The sequence below is a fragment of the Scyliorhinus torazame genome, chromosome 1 (genome assembly GCF_047496885.1).
Source record: "Scyliorhinus torazame isolate Kashiwa2021f chromosome 1, sScyTor2.1, whole genome shotgun sequence".
Classification (NCBI taxonomy): domain Eukaryota; kingdom Metazoa; phylum Chordata; class Chondrichthyes; order Carcharhiniformes; family Scyliorhinidae; genus Scyliorhinus; species Scyliorhinus torazame.
Genome location: NC_092707.1, coordinates 25,035,701 through 25,057,430, shown reverse-complemented (window position 1 = coordinate 25,057,430; position 21,730 = coordinate 25,035,701). Strand labels below are relative to the sequence as shown.

General features: G+C 50.4%; 1 protein-coding gene across 2 annotated transcripts in view; it reads right to left on the bottom strand.

Moving 5' to 3' along the window:
- hps4 (HPS4 biogenesis of lysosomal organelles complex 3 subunit 2) overlaps positions 1 to 14,459 on the bottom strand; it is a 65,012-nt gene extending 50,553 nt beyond the window's left edge. The window contains exon 1 of one of the 2 annotated variants that reach the window (XR_011935093.1): positions 14,178 to 14,459. Coding sequence is in view for 1 of the 2 variants with exons in the window: in XM_072475969.1 (XP_072332070.1) it covers positions 14,178 to 14,218 (41 nt within the window). In the remaining variant the exon portion in view is untranslated. The remainder of the gene's footprint in view (positions 1 to 14,177) is intronic. The other variant, XM_072475969.1, reaches the window with a different exon arrangement.
- Between the last annotated feature and the right edge of the window lie 7,271 nt (positions 14,460 to 21,730).

Below are 21,730 nucleotides of genomic sequence, written 5' to 3'. Positions count from 1 at the left end.
TTACTCAGCAATAACCTGCTCACGGACACTCAGTTTGGGTTCCGCCGGGTTCACTCAGCTCCTGAACTCATTACAGCCTTGGTTCAAACATGGACAAAAGAGCTGAATGCCAGAGGTGAGGTGAGAGTGACTGCCCTCGACATCAAGGCAGCATTTGACCGAGTGTGGCATCAAGGGCCCCCAGCTAAACTGGAGTCAATGGGAATCAGGGGGAAATCTCTCCACTTCCCGGCCACAAAGAAAACTGGTTGTGGTGGTTGGAGGTCAATCATCTCTGCTCCAGGACATCACTGCAGGAGTTCCTCAGGGTTGTGTCCTCAGCACAACCATCTTCAGCTGCTTCATGACCTCCCTTCCATCATAAGGTCAGAAGTGGGGATGTTTGCGGATAACTGCACAATGTTCAGCACCATTCGCGACTCCTCAGATAATGAAGCAGTCCATGTCCAAATGCAGTAAAACCTGGACAATAGCCAGGCTCGGGCTGACAAGTGACAAGTTATATTCACGCAGCACAATTGTCAGGCAATGACCATCTCCTACAAGACAGGATCTAACTTGACATTCAATGGGATTACCATTGTTGAATCCCCCACAATCAACATCCTGGGGGTTACCATTGATCAGTAACTGGACTGGACTAGCCACATTAATACTGTGGCTACCAGAGCAGGTCAAAGGCTCGGAATTCTGCGGTGAGTAACTCACCTCCTGATCCCGCAAAGTCTGTCCACCATCTACAAGGCACAAGTCAGGAGTGTAATGGAATACTCTCCACTTGCCTGGATGAGTGCAGCTCCAACAACACTCAAGAAGTTTGACACCTTCCAGGACAAAACAGCCCGCTTGATTGCTCCCCCTTCCACAAACATTCAAACCCTCCACCACCGACGAGCAGTGGCAGCCATGTGCACCATCTACAAGACGCACTGCAGGAACTCACCTTGGCTGCACCTTCCAAACCCATGACCACTACCATTTAGAAGGACAAGAGCAGCAGATACCTGGGAACCCCACCACCTCCAAGTCACTCACCGCCCTGACTTCAAATTTATCGCTGTTCCTTCACTGTCACTGGGGCGAAATCCTGGAACTCCCTCTCTAACAGCATTGCGGGTGTACCTACACCTCAGCGACTGCATTGGTTAATAAGGCAGCTCACCACCACCACCTTCTGAAGGACAACCAGTATTTCCTAAATAATGAGAGATTAGAATGTGTTGCACAAACGGTCCTGGACGGCATGGTGGCACAGTGGTTAGCACTGCTGTCTCACAGCACCATGGACCGGGTTAGATTCTGACCTCGGGTGTCTGTGTGGAGTTTGCACGTTCTCCCCGTGCCTACTCGGCTTCCTCCGGGTTCTCTGCTTTCTTCCCTCAGTCCAAAGATGAGCAGGTTAAGTGAATTGGCCAGGCTAAATTGCCCCGTAGTGTCCAAAGATGTGTAGGTTAGCTTACAGTGTTGCGGGGGAGTGTGCCTGGGTAGGGTGCTCTTTCAGATGGTCAGTGCAGAGGGAGACCATTGACCATGATCTTGGTGCTGGGTTTGAGGTATCGGTCTTCAAATACGCTTTGACAAAGGGTCACCTGGACTCGAAACATTAGCTTATTTCTCTCCCTACAGATGCTGCCAGGCCTGCTGAGATTTTCCAGCATTTTCTCTTTGGTTCAAATACGCTGTTCCTCAGGCGCCTGAAGACTGCATTGGCGCATTGGAGTCGATGTTGGATTTCGTGGTCAATGTCCGCTCACACCGAGAGGAGGTTCCTGAGGTATGGGAAATGATACACATTGTCCAAGCACTCGTCGTGGATCTTGATGATTGGGTGGGGGGGCAGTTTTGTGTGGCAGGAGTGGGCTGGTAGAGAACCTTTGTTCTCCGGATCATGAGGCCCATTCTCTCATATGCCTCGGGAATGCGTTGACGATAGTTTGAAGCTCGGCCTCTGAACGTGCGTACACACAGGCATCGTCTGCGTACTGTAGCTCAATGACAGAAGTTGGGGTGGTATTGTTTCTGATCTGGAGGCGTCGGAGGTTGAACAGTTTCCCGCATATCTGTCCGGTTAGCTCCACTCCACGGGGAGTTTGAGGATGACAGGGTGGAGTGTTGTGCGAGGAAGATGGAGATGAGCGTTGGTGCGATGACGCAGCCCTGTTTGACCCCAGTTTGCACAAGTATTGGGTCTGTGGTGGTTCCGTTGCTGAGGTTCGCGGCTTGCATGTCATCATGGAGCAGGCGGAGGATGCTGACGAATTTCTGTTGCAAAATAAGGCAAGAAATATGCTGGGCGGTTTAATAGCTGTGCCCTTATTAAAGAGCAGCTTCTTATTGTAATGGGGACAGGGGGTTTCTGTTCAGATAACATTTCTTTCACTGACCAAACAGGCTGAAGTTTGACAACCTGCTGGACAAGCTACAGAGCGAAGGCTTTTATATTGTGCCTTTCACTACCTAAAGATGTGTCAATATACCATTAATCGCTGTGGATAGCAATTGCATTGTGAAGAGAATTGGTAGTTAAACATGTAACATTGATTATCCTCTAAATACAAGACACTTTGGGGTGAGAGCTTCTTGTGGGTTAGTCGCTACGTGGAAGTGTCTTCCAATAAACCAGCTTGAACCTAAAAAGAGCCAGGCTGGATTGATTCTTCTATTGTATGGGCAGCACGGTGGTGCAGTGGTTAGCACTGCTGCCTCACGGCGCCGAGGTCCCTGGTTCGATCCCGGCTCTGGGTCACTGTCCGTGTGGAGTTTGCACATTCTCCCCGTGTCTGCGTGGGTTTCGCCCCCACAACCCAAAGATGTGCAGGGTAGGTGGATTGGCCACGCTAAATTGCCCATTAATTGGAAAAAAAAAAGAATTGGGTCCTCTAAATTTATTGAAAAACAAGAGCCGGGATTCTTCAAAACGGTAGCTAAGTGTTGACGGCGGCGCAAACAGCGGAGTGTTTCACGCTGGCGTCAGCAGGCCTCTCGGCCCAGCGATTCCGTGGCCCCCAGGGGGCCAGCACAGCGGCGGAGTGCTCCATGTAGCCGCGAGTCCGCGCATGCGCGCGGCGGCCGCTTCCGCGCCGGGCCCGTGCGACATGGCGGACCCACACAGCGGGCCGGCGCAGAAGAAGGTAGGCCCCCCCAAATCGCGCCCGCCCGCCGATCGGTGGCCCCCGATCGCGGGCCTGGCTGTCGTGGAGACTGATTCCCCCCCGCCCCCCCACCAGGACGGCCACCGCAGCCGCGACGCCGGGCTGACGCCGGGTTGAACCATATGTGAACCACGCCGGCAGGAACTCGGCTGGTCGACCGCAGAGAATCGCTGTGGGAGCCTCTTTCAACGGCCCCCGACCAGCGCCGCATCGGCTGCGCGTGCGCGACTGGTGCCGATTCTCCGGTCGCCGAAGGTTCGCGTCCCAGCGTCGGACCCGTTCACAGGTCTGACGCCCCATTCTCCCCCCCCCCCCCCCCGCGCCGAGCGCGATTTCGGCGAGGAGGCTCGGAGAATCCCGGCCAAGATTCTTCCATCGTAAAAGTAAAGTCACCACAGTCCCAGATGACCAGAGGCTGCTTTACCCTTTTGAGGGGGGAGAGCTGACTGTTGGTGATTTAACCTGAGGGTTACCACACCTCAAGTCAGGGGTAAGGTTGAGAAGGCGGGGCCTTCATGGATAACTTCTGTCATCCATGTTACCTTTTGGTGTACATTTGGCCCATAATGTACACCAAAATCTTCCCTCACACCTCCGTCACTGCAAAGAGGGAAAGTCAGAGGGGGCCTGGCTCTATGAACCTACAATACTACCTCTAGGCAGCAATGGCAGAAAAAGTGAGGGGATGGGTACAAGACCCGACACAGATTGGGTACAAATGGAGGAGGCATCCTGCAAAGGAACAACCCTCCGGGCCCTGGCCACAGCAGCACTCCCATCCTCCTCAACAAGGTACACAACGAGCCCAGTGGTAGCGGCCACGCTGAGAACGTGGACCCAGTTGAGGCAGCATTGAAGGATAACCAAAATGTCCCCTAAAGCCCCCATCTGCGGCAATCACAGATTCCCCCCAGTCATGCTAGATACCACCTTCAAAAGATGGAGGCGGGACGGGGGCACACTGACGGTCGGGGACTTCTACGTAGGGCGCAGACTGGTGGCGCGGGACGAACTGACGAGGAAGTGGAAACTAGCAAAAGGACAGGAATTGAGACACCTCCAAATAAAACACTTCCTCCGCAAAGCGACAGTAGGGTACCCCAGGGCCCCAGAAAGCACACTACACGAGGACCTGATAGGCACAAGCAACTATGTGGGCTATGTGGGAAAATATACGGACAGCTACTGGACAGAGCCCGAACACCACTGGACAGGACCAGACAAAAATGGGAGGACGAACTGGGGACAGAGGTAGGGTGGGGACTCTGGAGCGAAGCACTGAGCGGGGTGAGCTCCACCTCCTCCTGCGCAAGGCTGAGCTTAATGTAGCTCAAAGTGGTGCACAGAGCGCACCTGACCAGAACCCGAATGAGCAGGTTCTTCCCGGAGGTGGAGGACAAATGTGAACGGTGCCAGAGGGGCCCGGCCAACCACACCCACATGTTTTGGGCTTGCCCCAGGCTTGCTGGGCTCTGGGCGGCCTTCTCCGATGCAATGTCCGAGGTTGTGGGGGTGAGGGTGAAGCCATGCCCGATAGTGGCAATCTTCGGGGTATCGGAGCAGCCAGAGTTACACATGGGGAAGGGGGCCACCGCCCTTGCTTTCGCTTCCCTAATCGCACGCCGGAGAATCCTGCCCTTCTGGCGATCGGCAGCACCACCCACAGCTGCAGACTGGCTCGCTGACCTCTCGGAATTTCTCCACCTGGAGAAGATTAAGTACGCCATCCGAGGGTCAGAGGAAGGCTTCCTGGATACTTGGGGGCAGATCGTCGGCCTGTTCCAAAACCTGTTCGAGGCCAGCAACGAGGAGTAAGCCAGGGGGAAAAAAAAAAAGATGAAGAACCAAAGGACTGCGCAACCCGGGGGTGGGGGGGTGGAGGGAATGGGGAAACCACAAGAGAAGAGGAAGGGTGCTGAAACCAATGGGGGGGGGGGGGCGGTGGGGGGGAATCATAGACCAATCCAGAGTGGAGCAAAATGTACGTACAGTTAGTCAAATGAAGGACAAAACAAACCTCTCTGTAAAATAAAGCAGATTAGCGCGGGCTAGAAAAATGTAATGTATATAAGTAACAACTGTTTATAAATATGAGAAAAGCCAGTGAAAAGATTTTCATTAAAAAAAAAGTTACATCTGCAGAATTCTACAGGCATTTGGCCCATGGTGTAACCAAAATCTTCCCTCACACCTCCGCCCCAAAATGTTCTTCCATTTACCTCTGCAGATTCTTCAATTCCTTCACTTCTTTGGGAGAAAGCACATTTCTGTAAGAATTCAACAAATTATATTTGAAGTCGGAGCCTAGTAACCAGTGAAATTAGCTTTAAAAAGCAGTCTTTTTTTGGGACCTTTGTAGCTCGAGGCTAATGACTGGTCATAATGTGTCAGCATGTGACAAATCCCATGATTTCACAACCTGCCATAACCAGTATGGTATTACTCATCTCATTTATCACAGTAGATGGAATCTTTAATTGCCGCATATCTTTCATCTCCTGCAAGGAGAGCTGATGGGTTCACAAAACAAAAAATATTTTATGGTTGACATTGTCGCTAATGATTATATGCCGGTACTTTGCCATTTTACAAATATTTTTTAAAAATAAGATTGGGGGGGGCGACACGGTGGTACAATGGTTAGCACTACTGCTTCACAGCTCCAGGGTCCTAGGTTCGATTTCCAGCTTGGGTCACTGTCTCTGTGGAGTCTGCACGTTCTGTCCGTGTCTGCGTGGGTTTCCTCCGGGTGCTCCGGTTTCCTCCCACAGTCCAAAGATGTGCAGTTGAGGTGGGGCCGCGATGGAGTGGGCCTGGGTCAGGGTGCTCTTTCAGAGGGTCGGTGCGGACTCGATGGGCCGAATGACCTCCTTCTGCACTGTAGGGTTTCTATGATTCTATGAGTAGGGGACATTGACTGACACTACAATAAATAAAATACACAAAAAGTGGTCAACATTAATTCATAGTCTCCAATGGACTGACAGTCTAGCCAATGACAGTCTAGCCAATGGCACTCCTATGAAGCACCTTGGGATCTTTTACTGCATTGAGATTAAATGATTCTATGAAAGGCACTACAGAAATGCAGATTGTTTTTGGAGGTCCTGAACAATTGTACTGGTAAACAAATGCACTGGTTTAATAAATAACTGGGTGGCACAATAGGAAGGCTGAAGGTATTTCTGGAAAGATGAGCTGAGCACCGAATGACCTCCCCCTATGCGTTCTAATCTTGTGATCACCATTAATGTGAAGATTTGATAAAACATTGGCCGTTTGTTTCAACACCAGATTGGATGAGAATATCCCGAACTCTTCCAAGCACTACATCATGTGCAGATACGATCCTTGCAGGGAACGCCTGGCCGAATTCTGTGCATTCTGATCTTTTAAAAAACAAATAAGAGGCATTTTAGCTCCTCTATTTAGAAAGATGCAAGACTATGAGTAAGTTACTGGCAGTGTTCTGATGTAGTGTGGCTCCCCCTCATGGACAACAAGAGATAAACAGCAACTAGGAATAAAGCAGTATTAATTACGAATATTTAATGAAGGTTGGGAAACGGACCCGGGACCCCCCCCCCCCCCCCCCCCCCTGAACCCTCCCACCCCCACCCCTATATTCCCCAACACCCACACACATCCCTTCACAAGACTCAAACTGTTCAATTGCTAACTTGGAGTGCCTTGTTCAACCACATGTATCTAATTCCTAGTTGGTGCCAAGTTAAACTGCTTTCACCAAATGGGTGTTGGAACGATTAGCTCATATAATAATAATCTTTATTGTCGCAAGTAGGCTTACATTAACACTGCAATGAAGTTACTATGAAAAGCCCCTAGTCGCCACATTCCGCCGCCTGTTTGGGTACGCAGAGGGAGAATTCAGAAAAAACAATTCACCTAACAAGCACGTCTTTCGGGACTTGTGGGAGGAAACCGGAGCACCCGGAGGAAACCCACGCAGACACGGGGAGAACGTGCAGACAGTGACTCAAGACGGGAATCGAACCTGGGACCCTGGAGCTGTGAAACAACAGTGCTAACCACTGTGCTACCTGCATGGAATGTGTTGAGTAAACCACGGCCAGCCACTGGGAAAGGTTATCAGTTTGTTTTTGACTGGTGCAGGTGAGGCAAATAGCACAAACCTATTTACGGGGCAAATAGAACAGTACATGAGGCAGATTAAATGAAAGGATTTATTGTTAGGATGGGAGAAGGCCCATGTGGAGCATACATACCAGAATTGACCAATTAGCCTGTTTCTGTTCTGTAAATTTTATGTAATCCCCTGTACTTGTTTTACTCTTACAAGTTTAACATTTAACATGTGTTAAGAACTGGTAATGTATGGGCGGTGCAGTGTTTAGCACTGCTGCTTATTGGCGCTGAGGACCTGGGTTCAATCCCTGCCCCGGGTCACTGTCTGTGTGGAGTTTGAGAAGGGAGCTGATGCTTTGAGTCTGGATGACTCTTTGTCAAAGCTCGAGAGAACTGGAAATGGGGTCAGATTTATACTGTAGTGGAGGGGCAAGAGTTCATGGAGCGGTGGGGCCGGATAGGGGGCCAGCGATAGGGGGAGCTAGGCAAAGATATCGAGGACAGAAGACAAAAGGAATGTAAATGGGGGTGATCAAGGCTAAGAAGGGTGCTGATGGTGGCACATAACAGAGATAAAATATGTGCTGACCTGCTGAGATTGTCCAGTATTTTCTGTTTCTGTCTCAGATTCCAGCATCCGCAATAATTTGCTTTTATCTGAGAATTGTTATAGCTGGCCTCAACATTGCTGATTTAATCATTGAACACAAATTACTAAGATGTTTCAGTGGTCTTACAGAACAAGTGCTTATGTATAATGTGGCATGGCGACAGGATCAGTCCAAAGATGTGCAGGTTAGGTGGTTTGGCCATGTTAAATTGCCCCTTAGTGTCCAGAGAAGTGCAGGTTAGGTGGGGTTATGGGGGTAGGGTGGCGGATTGGGCCTAGGTAGGGTGCTCTTTCAGAGGGTTGCTGCAGACTCAATGGACCAAATGGCCTCAAAGAACAAAGAACAATACAGCACAGGAACAGGCCCTTCGGCCCTCCAAGCCTATACCGGTCCTGATACCAACCTTTGCCAAAACCCTCAGCACTTCCTTGTGCCGTATCCCTCTATACCCATCCTATCCATGTGTTTGTCAAGATGCCTTTTGAATGCCGTTAATGTATCTGCTTCCACGACCTCCCCTGGCAACGCGTTCCAGGCACTCACCACCCTCTGGGTAAAAAAACCTGCTTCGCACATCTCCTCTAAACTATGCCCCATGGACCTTAAACCGATGCCCCGAGTGACTGACCCCTCCACCCTGGGAAAGAGTGCCTTCCCATCCACTCTATCCATGCCCCTCATAATCATGTAGACCTCTATCAGGTCACCCCTCAACCTCCGTCATTCTAATGAAAACAGTCCGAGTCTATTCAGCCTCTCCGCATAGCTAACACCCTCCAGACCAGGCAACATCCTGGTAAACCTCCTATGCACCCTCTCCAAAGCCTCCACATTCTTCTGGTAGTGTGGCGGCCAGAATTGCGCGCAATATTCCAAGTCTGGCCTTACCAAGGTTCTATACAACTGTAGCATGACTTGTCAGTTTTTATACTCAATGCCCCATCCAATGAAGGCAAGCATTCCATTTGCTTTCTTGAATACCTTGCCCACTTGTGTTGCCACTTTCAAAGATCTGTGGACATGTACGCCCAGATCTCTCTGACTTTCTATATTCCTAAGAGATTTGCCATTTACGGTATAGTTCCCCTCTATGTTAGATCTACCAAAATGCATTACCTCACATTTGTCCGGATTAAACTCAATTTGCCATTTGTCTGCGCAAGTCTCCAACCTATCTATGTCCTGCTGTATCCTATGACAATCCTCAACACTATCTGCCACTCCACCAACCTTGGTGTCATCTGTGAACTTACTAATCAGACTGGCTACATTTTCCTCCAAATTGTTTATGTACACCACAAAGAACAGTAGCCCCAGCACTGATCCCTGTGGAACAAAACTAGTCACAACTTTCCAGTCAGAAAAACACCCTTCTACTGCTACCCTCTGCCTTTTGTGACTAAGCCAGTTCTGTATCCATCTTGCCACCTCACTTCTGATACCATGTGACTTCACCTTTTGTACCAGTCTGCCAAGGTGCCTCCTTCTGCACGGCAGGAATTCTATGGTTCTAACTGTGATGCTCTCCTCAGGCAAATAGTTTTGTAACAATCGCTGTCTACATTCATTCAATGGGGACTTGGGGATGGAGCCAAAGGCAGCCATTATTCAACTATAATTTATGATCTTCGTGAGGGAGAGAAAAAAAATCCTGACAATTTTAAAGAAAAAAACTCTCTTCTTATAGCTGGTGATTTGAATGCTCCAGTTTGAAGTCTATACAGAGTCCTTCAGCCTAATACAGTAAGATCAGTATACTCCAATGTAGCAAATGCAAACAGACTTAATTCTCTTCAGTAGAATAAAGTACCCTCCACACTGAAATGTTGAAAACATTTCTTCAGGAGGATAGTGGCAATGTTTCAGAATACTCATGCAAAATGGATAGTCAGAGGCTTTTTCCCAGGGTAGAGGGGTCAATTACTAGGGGGCATAGGTTTAGGATGCGAGGGGCAAGGTTTAGAGATGCACAAGGCAAGTTGGTTTTTTTTTTTTTACACAGAGAGCAGTGGGTGCCTGGAACTTGCTGCCGGGGGAGGTGGTGGAAGCAGGGACGATAGTGACATTTAAGGGGCATCTTGACAAATACATGAATAGGATGGGAATAGAGGGATACGGACCCAGGAAGTGTAGAAGATTTTAGTTTAGATGGGCAGCATGGTCGGCACAGGCTTGGAGGGCCGAAGGGCCTGTTCCTGTGCTGTATTTTTCTTTGTTCTTTGTTCAAAAAAAAACTTATTTACAAAATTCCTACAATATAGGTGGGAAATGGAAGGGAGGAGAAATTCCACGGGTCCCAGATTGGGGCTATCAGTGTGGTACTGCGTCGACAACAACAACAACTTGCATTTGTGTAGTGTCTTTGACATTGCAAAGTGTCCTGGAGCATTATCAAACCAAGTTTGACGCTGAGGCTTAAAATGGAGACAATTTAGCGGCAATTTAGCATGGCCAATCCACCTCGCCTGCAGATCTTTGGGGTGTGGGGGTGAAAGCCACGCAGACACGGGGAGAAATGTGAAAACTCCACACGGACAGTGACCCAGGGCCGGGATTCAAACCCGGGTCCTCAGCGCCGTAGGCAGCAGTGCTAACCACGGTGCCAAGTGCCGCCCAACACTGCCTTGTTTACATCACAACAGTCATGCCGAAGCCAGGATTACTGCTGGAGGGAGCCAGCATCAACTGGAAACCTGGGTTTTTGTGTTGTTTTACCAGAAAGGAGGTGAGATCAGGCACGGTGACAATTACATTTTTGGGGGCTTGGAATGAGAAAGGTTGTGAAGAATGTAGAATGTTACATTTCACATCATAGAGCTCCTTCCAGCAGTAATCCTGGCTTTGGCATGACTGTTGTGATGTAAACAAGGCAGCGTTAAATGTCAACAGCAGCAGAATCCTCTCCCTTAACATCTCTGTCCCAACAGCATTCCTTGAAACTTCCCTTTTTGAGCATTGCACACTTTTCGTCACCTCTCTCAATACCTCCATTTTAGGCCTCGGTGTCAAATTCTGTTTGCGAATGCTCCACTAAAGAACGTGATCCTGATTTCCATTAATTTTAATAAATTTAAATGTACCTAAACGGCTATATGCCGGAGCGTTCGCCCGTGATGGATCCTCCCCTCCCACCCCCGGCAGCATGACATCACATGGCGTGAATCACTATTGGCTTTCAAAAGCAAAAATCAATCATATTGACCACGTGGGGGATGCGGATGTGGAGGTGCCTGGAGGCCTGGGGGGGTAGGGCCAAGGGTAGGCACTGCCACCTGGCACTGCCAAGTGGGCACTGCCGAAGAGTAACCCTCCTCCACTGGGGGGGGGGTCCCCCTAATGTGTGGTGGGGTGGGGGAGAGGAGAGAGCTCTTATGACAGTGCGGGGGGTGGGGGGGGGGGGGGGTAAGGAGAGGTAAAGAGTTCCCCCAATATTTCCACACTGGGGGTCACCCTGAAACTTGTGGGGGTGGTCCTCCATCTCAATGGTCCTCCCATTGGGGTGGGGATTGGAGAATTTAGGGTCAACAAATGGTTGTCCATGGCAGAGAGAAGGAATTGCTGTCAACTAATTGTGTCGCTCCATGGGCATCTTCTGAAGTATTTAAAGTAAAATTCGGAGAAAAAGTAATTACGTTACTTCAATGACAGCAGTACATGACAAAAGTGTCAAAATTCGGGGAGGTAGAGGTATTGTCACTGGACTGGTAATCCAGCAGCCCAGGGTAATGCTCTGGGGACATGGATGCGAGTCCTACCATGGCAGATGGTGAAATTTGAATACATGTAGGAGTCTAATAATGACCAGCAAACCATTGCCAATTTTCATAAATACCCATCTGCTTCACTAATGCCCTTAAGGGAAAGAAATCTGCCATCCTTACCTGATCTGACCTACCTGTCCCACAGATCCCTGAAGGTGGCAGGACAGGTTAATAGGGTAGTTAAGAAGGCATAGGGGATACTTGTCTTTATCAGCTTATGTTGGAGCTGTACAAAACTTTGGTTAGGCCACAGCTTGAGTTTGGTGTGCAGTTCTGGCCGCCTGTATGCAGAACAATACTTTCCACTGTACCTCGGCACACATGAAGGATGTGATTGCACTGGAGAGGGTGCAGAGGAGATTCACCAGGTTGCTGCCTGGGATGGAGCATTTCAGCTCTGAAGAGAGGCTGGTTAGGCTGGGGATGTTTTCTTTAGAAATGAAATGAATGAAATGAAAATCGCTTATTGTCACAAGTAGGCTTCAAATTAAGTTACTGTGAAAAGCCCCTAGTCGCCACATTCCAGCGCCTGTTCGGGGAGGCTGTTACGGGAATTGAACCGTGCTGCTGGCCTGCCTTGGTCTGCTTCCAAAGCCAGCAATTTAGCCCTGTGCTAAACAGCCCCTAGAACAGAGGAGGCTGAGGGGGGAACTAACTGAGATGTATAAGATTATACGGGGAATGGACAGGGTGTTTAGGAAGCAGCTGTTCCCCTTAGCTGAAGGGTCAATAATAAGGGGGCAGAGGGGAGCAAGGTGGCACCGTGGTTAGCACTGCTGCCTCACAGCGCCGAGGTCCCAGGTTTGATCCCGGCTCAGTTTCTCTGTCCGTGTGGAGTTTGCACATTCTCCCCGTGTTTGCATGGGTTTCGCCCCCACAACCCAAAGATGTGCAGGGTAGGTGGATTGGCCACGCTAAATTGCCCCTTAATTGGAAAAAATGAATTGGGTGCTCTAAATTTAGTTTTAAAAAAATAATATGGGGGCATAACTTTAAGGTGAGGGGCAGGAGGTTTCGAGGCGATTTGAGGAAAAGCTTTCACCCAGAGGGTGGTGGGAGTCTGGAGTGCACAGCCTGGGAGGGTGGTAGACACAGGAAACCTCACAGCCTTTGAAAGGTACGTGGATGAGTACTTGAAATGTTGTAATATTCAAGGCAACGGGGCTGGTATTCTGGAAAGTGGGATTAATGTGGATTTAGGATCGTTTTGGCAGTGCAGATCGATGGGCCAAAATGCCCCTCCTACAGTGTATGACTATGTGACTTCAGATCCGCAAATGGCCTCTAAAACAGCCTGGCATGCCAATCAATTTCTGGGCAATTAGGGATGGGCAATAAATGCCCACATTTAGCTGGCAATGCCCACATCCCACAAAAGAATTTTTAAAAAAATCAAAAGTCATGAAATCCTCTTATGTGAAATGTGCTTGCATTGATGGTCATGTAGGAAGAGTTCTTATTCCAATGAATCACTTCCAGACAATACTGATCGTTTACAGCACTGTGCAAAGAACTGGTTCCTGGTCCAGCTTTTAAAATTCTCTTTTGTTTTCACATTACTCCATTGCCTCACCCCTATATAGCTCTGTCCCCTCCTCCAGTCTCCAAGAGCTCTGCATGCCTCCTGTGCTGGCCACTGGCACACCCCCGATTATAATTCCTGCCCCACTGGAGCCCCGTGCCTTTAGCTACCTAGGTCCTACGCTCCAGAATTCCCTCCCGAAACCCTCTCCTCTGTTACTTTCCTCAGACCATAGGACACAGGAGTGGATTTAGGCCACTCGGCCCATCGAGTCTGCTCCGCCATTCAATCATGGCTGATATTTTTCTCATCCCCCATTCTCCTGCCTTCTCCCCATAACCGTTTGGAGGGCAGCACGGTGGCACAATGGTTAGCACTGCTACCTCACTATGACCTACCTCTGAATTGGGTACTGATTTCCAGCATCTGCAGGATTGTGCTTTTAATAAAATGTCTCATTAAAGTAGCTTAAGTGTCGAATTTCCTTTGGCAAACACCGGGTGAAACACCCGGGACAAATTTATTAAGTTAAGCGCTCTAGATAAATACAAGTAGTTGCTGTTTGTTGATCTCTCCAAAGGGCCAGTCTCTAGCCCTTTACGATTTAAGTAAGATGTCTTACACCAGGTTAAAGTCCAACAGGTTTGTTTCAAATCACTAGCTTTCCGAGCACTGCTCCTTCCTCAGGTGAAATGGAAGGAGCAGCGCTCCGAAAGCTAGTGACATCGAAACAAACCTGTTGGACTTTAACCTGGTGTTGTAAGACTTCTGCCTGTGCTCACCCCAGTCCAACGCCGGCATCTCCACATCATGTTTACGATTTAATGCTGTTTAATCCAGAAGACATGGGCAAGAGCGATGGTGCTCAGGTCTGGGCTGGTAGTTGCGCTGGGAGCCAACATTTGACAGGAGAGCTAGCAGGGTGCCGTGGAATGCCAGCCATTCCTGGGCAAGACACAGCGCCCCTGACTGAGTAACGCTGTGAAACCCTGCAGAGCCAGCCACTTTCGCTGTTAGCACTTACCATGCTGCGCTTCTCTGTTCTGTCTCAGCCGCGGTGGCCATTTAATCAGACCGAGGGCTTCCTCCAAGGACTAAAATACGCTGGTGTCCCAAATGCATCGGAATTCAGAGGCATTCATCTCGCAGAATGCATTGCAGGCTATCGCATCGGTGCAAAGGCAGCAGGCACAAGACGCTCCTCTCTCTCTGTCTCTGTCTCTGTCTCACACCCTGTCAAAATCTCTCTTCCTCTTCCCGTCGCTTGTTGTTTTGCGTTGCAATGTTAAACTTAATTTATACCGGTTCAGTCGTCAGCTCCCTCCCTCCCTCCCTTCACGCCCAGCCACACCTCCTGGACTGCTGCTGGCCTCACTCGCCAGTTTCAGAGCAACCCTGAAGTTGGTTCACTTCCCTGGCAGCAGGGGAGGGGGGGGGGGGGGGATTCCAAGCTGAGGTGCTCCCAAGGATTGCTCTTCTCCAGTCGCTGTGCAAGGTGGAACCGACCCCACCCACTCTTGTGTTTTTCCAATAGGAAGATCCACCTTCTTTTCATTTGCTGGGCGTTTGAAGAAAGCAAAACTGGAAGTGAAGTCAACTCCAACCCCCCCTCTCCCCCAAGGATTTTTCTATTCAACAGCCTCAGCCTGGGATTTCACAAGTCGTTTGAAGGTTGATTTTATGACATGGGAGCATCCAAATTCGGCCCCTCCAACCTCATAGGATCATGGCTGAGCTGATACAGAAAGTGCTGGGAAAACTCAGCAGGTCTGGCAGCATCTGTGGAGAGAGAAACAAGAATTAATGTGGCCAGTCCAATATGGGCCGGGATTCTGTGAAAACGCGGCTAAAGTGTTGACGCCGGTGTAAACATCGGAGTGTTTTACGCCGGCGTCGATGGGCCTCTGGGCCCAGCGCTTCTGTTGCCCACAGGGGCCAGCATGGCGCTGGAGTGCTCCGCGCTGCTCCAGCTGCCGTAAGCAGCCCTGCACTGCTCGCCGGGGGTCTGCGCACAGGCGCGGCAGCCGCTTGCACAACATGGCCCACACAACGGGCCAGTGCGGAAGAAGTTAGGCCCCCCCCCCCCAAGATCGCGCACGCCTGCCGATTGGTGGCCCCCGATCACGGGCCTGGCCATTGTGGAGGCCCCCCCCGGAGACTGATCCCTTCGCCCTGCACCAGGTCGGCCACCGCAGCCGTGACACTGAGCTCCTACTGGGTGGAACCATACATGACCCACGCAGGCGGGAACTAGGCCGGTCGAATGCGGAGAATCGCCACGGGGGCCTCTCAACGGCCCCCAACCGGCGCCACGTCGATCATGCGTGCGCAGCTGGCGGCGATTCTCTGGTTGCCAGAGAATCGCGTCCCGGCGCAGAGGCCGTCTCAGCGGCAACTCCGATTCTCCGAGACGGCACGGGCTCGGAGAATCCCGCCCATGGTTCTTCCTCAGAACTGACAGATATGGCTGAGAATTGGGGGGGGGGGGGGGTGGGTAGGGAGGGAGGGAAATTGGGGGCGGGTTGAGCTGACGGACACGTCCTAGGAAATTCGAGAGATGATGAAGGCATCCATGGACCTCCTGACATGTCGGATCCATGCTGTCGCCTGCTCTTCATCCTCCTCTTCGGGCTCCTCATCCAACCCCTCCTGGACCACCTCCTCCAGCTCATCCTCCTCCCTCCGCCTCCTCCTCCAGTATGTCACCCCACTGCTGTGCCAGGTTGTGAAGGGTGCAGCAGATCACCACAATGCGGGAGACCCTCTGGAGTGTACTGCAAGGCACCGCCAGAGCGATCAAGGCATTGGAACCACGTTTTCAGCAGCCTGATCCACCGCTCGACAACGGGTGCCAATGTGGACTCCTTGTATCGGATCTCTGCCTCAGTCTCAGACCTCCACACCGCGTCATCAGCCATGACCTTAGCGGATATCCCTTGTCCCCGAGTCAACCCGCCACCCTCCAAGACACCAGGGATCTCCAAGTGCGCCAGGACGTAGCTGTTATGCACACTCCCAGGGTGGCGAGCACACACATGCATGATTCATTCTATTATCATCGGAGTCTAGCACAGAGGTAAGAGCCCTAGAGTCAGCCCTCTTCCCAGTGAAAAAAAGCCTGGTAACGACTCGGTTTGTTTGCGAACTCATATAACTTTTGTTTGCCAAACTTTAAACTCCTCTCAGCACGTTGAGTCAACAAAGAGTCCAGAGCCGTTTGAATTGCATTAATTTCTTTCAGCAATGAACGATTAGGATTCCTGCCACACTCTCTCTCTGCTCGGTCAATTTGACTTCCAATGGCGTTGTCACTCCAGCATTTTACGCCTTTTGTTGACCGTATAAGAAATGACTTGCCCTCTAGCATAAATCTTACAGGCTTCCACAGGATAGAGGGGCTAACACCAGAGAGGAATTTACTGAGTAGAAGAGATCAAATTCAGTCTTAAAGTACGAGGTATAGATATGATCCCTGAGCAAAGATGCATCACATCTCCAAGACCTAGATGGGAGGAGTGCGGGGGGGGGGGGCTTAAAGACAAATTACAGGAAAACAGGAGCGTATTCGGACATCACAATACTATAAAGCAGGATGCCACTGAATGTAGGACTGTTTTTGGCTTGAAGAAATAGTCAATTCTTTTCTTTATATTTTTATTGAACATTTTTGAATATAGATATATAAAAATACAAAACAGGTAAACAACACCCACCCCCAGCTTTTGATGGATAGCAGTTCTTTGAAACACATGACAAATGGCTGCCATCTTCTGTAAAACCTTCCCAATCGAACCTCTCAACGTTTTAATGTTCTTGTCAGATGGCCTGATCTATATTACAAGAACACTTGTAGCTAAAGCTATAAACGATTTATTAACATTAACTGTGGGTAAAATATATACAAAACAACAGATGAATAACAGTAAGATCATGCACAAGCAACCTCTCTCCAGCTTCCTCCAGTCAGTCTGAGGACTCCTAGTGGTTAGTCAGTGAATTACAACACAACCATGATATCACTACAAACGTATATTTAATTTTCTCAAGGTACATAAACTCCATGACATCCCCCAGCCACGCCGAGGCACTGGGTGGAGAAGTGGACCTCTACTCCAACAGAACCCGCCTGTGAGCAATCAGCGAGGTGAAGCCTAAGATATCTACCCCCGCATCCATTTACAGCTTCGGCAGGTCCGAAATGGCCTCTAGGTGATCAGACTCCAATTTAGGGGCTGGTTTAGTACAGTGGGCTAAATAGCTGGCTTTTAAAGCAGACAAGGCAGGCCAGCAGCGTGGGTTCAGTTCCCGTACCAGCCCCCCCCCCGAACAGGTGCCGGAATGTGGCGACTAGGGGCTTTTCAAAGTAACTTCATTTGAAGCCTACTTGTGACAATAAGCAATTTTTCAATTTCATTTCATTCCCTTTGTACGATCGGCAACATGGTGCTGAAGGAACTTCAGAAGTTCACTAGCTTAGGACATCCCAGAACATATGTACATGATGCACTGGGCCCCTCCTGTCATTCACATCTATTCTTTACCCCCTCAAACGCTCAACTCATCCTAGCTCTTGTGAAATGTGCCCGATGCCCTCCCTTTAGTTGTATGAGCCCAAGCCTTGCACACGACGAGGTGGCATTCACTCTCCGCAGGGCTTCACACCATACCAACTCCTCCAATCCCCACCCCCAATATATTCTCCCACTTGGGCCTTCGTCCCCTCCAGCGTCACTGTGTCCTCCGCCAGAATCTTCCATAAACTCCGAAAGTACTTCCCTCTTCCGCCCCCTCCAATGACAGTACCTTGTCCACCAACGATGACGGTGACAACACCAAGAAGGTCGGAAAAATCTTCCCAGCAAAATTCCGAACTTGCAAGTATCTGAACCCCTCCGACTGCACTAACTCGTACTCCGCTAATTCCTCCAGACTCGCAAACCGCCCCTCCAGGAATAAATCCCCTTCACTGCCACCTTCTTCTCCTCCCAAATTCTAAACATGGATCCAATCCAGCTGGTTCAAACGTGTGATTGTCCCTAATAGGAGTCATCTTTGATCCCCCCCCCACCTCTGTCCTGAAATGCTGCAGTAATTGCCTCCAACACCACCGGATTCCCCAAAGGTTTTCCCGGAGCAAACGGCAGCGGAGCCATCACTCATGCCCGCAGCCCTGTCCCCTTACATGACCTAGCCTCTATCCTGACCCGACTGCCTCCTGATGCCCGCACCAACCCAACACCTCCTCCATGTTCGCCACCCAGTAATAGTGCATCAGATTCAGCAGCGCCAAACCCCAGACTGCCAGTCCCCCTTTTCCGAAGCTTCACCCTCTTACCCACCCAGATAAACAAAGTGATTAAACATTCCATACCACAAAAATGACTTAGGTAGAAACCGGTAGGCACTGGAATAAAAACAAAAACCGTGGCAAAATATTCACTTCACCGATTTCACTCGCCCAGCAAGAGACAGAGGGAGACTGTCCGACCTCTATGAATCCGCCTTAACCTTTCTACCGAAACTCGTAAAATAGAACTTCTGAAGCCACCCTCAATCCAGAGCCACTTGGCCCGCTAAGTATCTAAAATGAGATGGGCAGCACGGTGGCGCAGTGGGTTAGCCCTGTTGCCCCACGGCGCCGAGGTCCCAGTTCAATCCCGGCTCTGGATCACTGTCCGTGTGGAGCTTGCACATTCTCCCAGTGTTTGCGTGGGTTTCGCCCCCACAACCCAAAAAAAAAAGCTATGCAGGCTAGGTGGATTGGCCACGCTAAATTGCCCCTTAATTGGAAAAAATGAATTGGGCACTCTAAATTTTTTTTAAAAGTATCTAAATGAGAGCTCGTCAGATGAAACGACAGTGTCCCCAAGTTAACCCTCTTCTCCGACAGAGCAACCGGAAAACATTTGCTTTTACCCAAATTCATATTGCGCCCGGAGAAAGCACCCAACCCCCTTAACAGCCCCAATATGTTCCCCATCATGGGAACCGGGTCCGTAATGTACAACAAAAGATCATCACATAAAGCTACACCCTATGCTCTCTCGCCCACCCCCCCCCCTCCATTATCCCTCTCCACTTATCTGAACTTCTCAAAGCGATGGCCAATGGTTCAATTGCCAACACGAATAGGAGGGGGAGGGGGACAAAGGGTGACCTTGTCTCGTTCACCTGTACAACTGAAAATACCCTGAGCTAACATTATTCATCTGAATAATGGCTCTTGGTTCCTTGTCCAAGTTTGATCCACGACACGATCTTCGACCCTATCCCGAACCGCTCCAACACCACAAACAAGTACCCCCACTCTACCCTGTCAAAAGCCTTCTCAGCATCTAATGCCACTATCACCTTTCCCCCCCCCCCCCCCTCAGGTCTCAGAGAACCATATTCAGTAGGCGCGGCACATTGGAAGAGTATCATCTACCCTTCACAAAGCTCGCTTGATCCTCCCGACCACCTTGGGGAGACATTCCCCCAACCTGAGCGCCAGCATTTCACCAAAATCTTTGCATCCACACTTAACAATTAAATTGGTCGGTATCACCCAAACTCCACCGGGGCCTTGTCTTTTTTCAACAAAACTGAAACGGCTGCCTCATTCATCGTCTCCGGGAGAGACCCCCGGGCCACCGAGTCTTCAAACGCCTCCACTGGTGACGACTCCAATCGGTCTGCAAATTTCTCAAAAATTCCACCGGAAACCCATCCAGACACGGTGCATACTCCCCATCGTCTTCTGAACCTCCTCTACCCCCAACTGCTCCTCCAACTCTTCTCGATCTTCCTCCTCCACCCTGGGACACTCAAACCCCTCCAAAAACTCCACCAAGTCCGAATCATCCTCCGGCGACCCCGAACTGTACAACTTCTTATGAAACGCTTCAAACACTCCGTTCTCCTTCTCCAGCAGCATCACCAGTTCCAGCTCCCCTCCACCAAACCTGGATAATTTCCCAGGAAGCCGCCTTATGACTCAAATGGCTGGCCAGCAGAAGGTTGGCCTTCTCCCCGTTCATAAAAACTGCCTCCTTTGCCCGTCTCAACTGCTGCACCGCCTTATCCGTGGACACCAGATCAAACTGTGTCTGCAACAGCTTCCTACTGGCCAAAAGCTCTGGAGTAGGATCCTCCAAATACTTCCCCTCCACCTCCAATATCCCTTTCGCCCATCACTCATGTTCCTTCCTTGCTTCTCCCCTCATCATTGCCTTCAAGGAATCCCATACTACCGAGGGCGAATCCTCCTCATTATTGTTCAATCCTATTTAATACCTTGGCCATCTCTACATAAATACCCAGATCCGTTCGCAGCCCCAATCCAAACTCTACGCCGGCCGTTGGGACGGCCCCCTCTCCAGTACCAGATGCAGAGCATGGTTGGAAATCACAATCGCTGAATACTCCGCTTTGCTCACCCCTGGCAACAACAACTTTCCCATTATTAAAAAAATCAATCCAAGAGTAGACCTTGTGCACCGGCTAGAAAAAGGAGAGCTCCCTCCCCACTGGGTGCAAAAATCAGCATGGATCCGCACACCCCATCTCAAGGGGCAATGACTTTGGCTTGGAACTGTCCACTTTTGGATTCAAGACTGTATTCAGGTCCCCCCCCCGCAACATCAACTGATGCGTGTCCATGTTTGGGATTGCCACCGCCATCCTCTTTATAAAATCCACGTCACCCCAGTTCAAGGCATAAATGCTCATGAAAACCACCGATTTACCCTCCAACGCCTCTTAATCATAACATAGCTCCCCCACGTTTTGCCACCACCGTCTTCACCTGGAAATGACAAGACTACCCCCACCCCCCGGACCCTTTCCATGTCACCAGCAGAATCAGGAGGTTCTCCCCCTCCCAAATCAGGAGATTCTCCCCCCCCCCGCTCTCAGCCATCACCATTCTGGGGGATGATTCCACCCACCCCCAAATTACACACAAGATGGCCCCTTGCCCCCAATTACCATCAACCCACTGCCCCCTCCCCTTCTCAGCAACATCCGCTTCCTCTTGCGACCACCTCATTCCCACAATTCCCCGCCCTCCACCATTCACAGCTCCTTGGCACGCCAAAACTTGCCGAAATCGGTTCAGGGGGCCACAGCCTCTCCCCCGGCCCTTGACCCCATTCACTAGCGAACTGCAGCTTGCCCACAAGGGAGCCCCCTCCCGGAATCCCCCTCCCCAAACAAAAATCAATCAAAACCCCTCCACCACAAGGGCAGCACAGTGGCGCAGTGGTTTAGCCCTGCTGCCTCGCGAAAATGGGGGGGAAAAAAATGAAAATCGCTCATTGTCACAGGTAGGCTTCAAATGAAGTTACTGTGAAGAGCCCCTAGTCGCCACATTCCGGCGCCTGTTCGGGGAGGCCGGTACGGTAATTGAACCCGCGCTGCTGGTCTGCTTTAAAAGCCAGCGATTTAGCCAACGGCTGGGTCCCAGGTTCGATCCCGGCTCTGGGTCACTGTCCCGTGTGGAGTTTGCGCATTCCCGTGTTTGCGTGGGTTTCGCCCCCACAACCCAAAGATGTGCAGGGTCGGTGGATTGGCCACGCTAAATTGCCCCTTCATTGG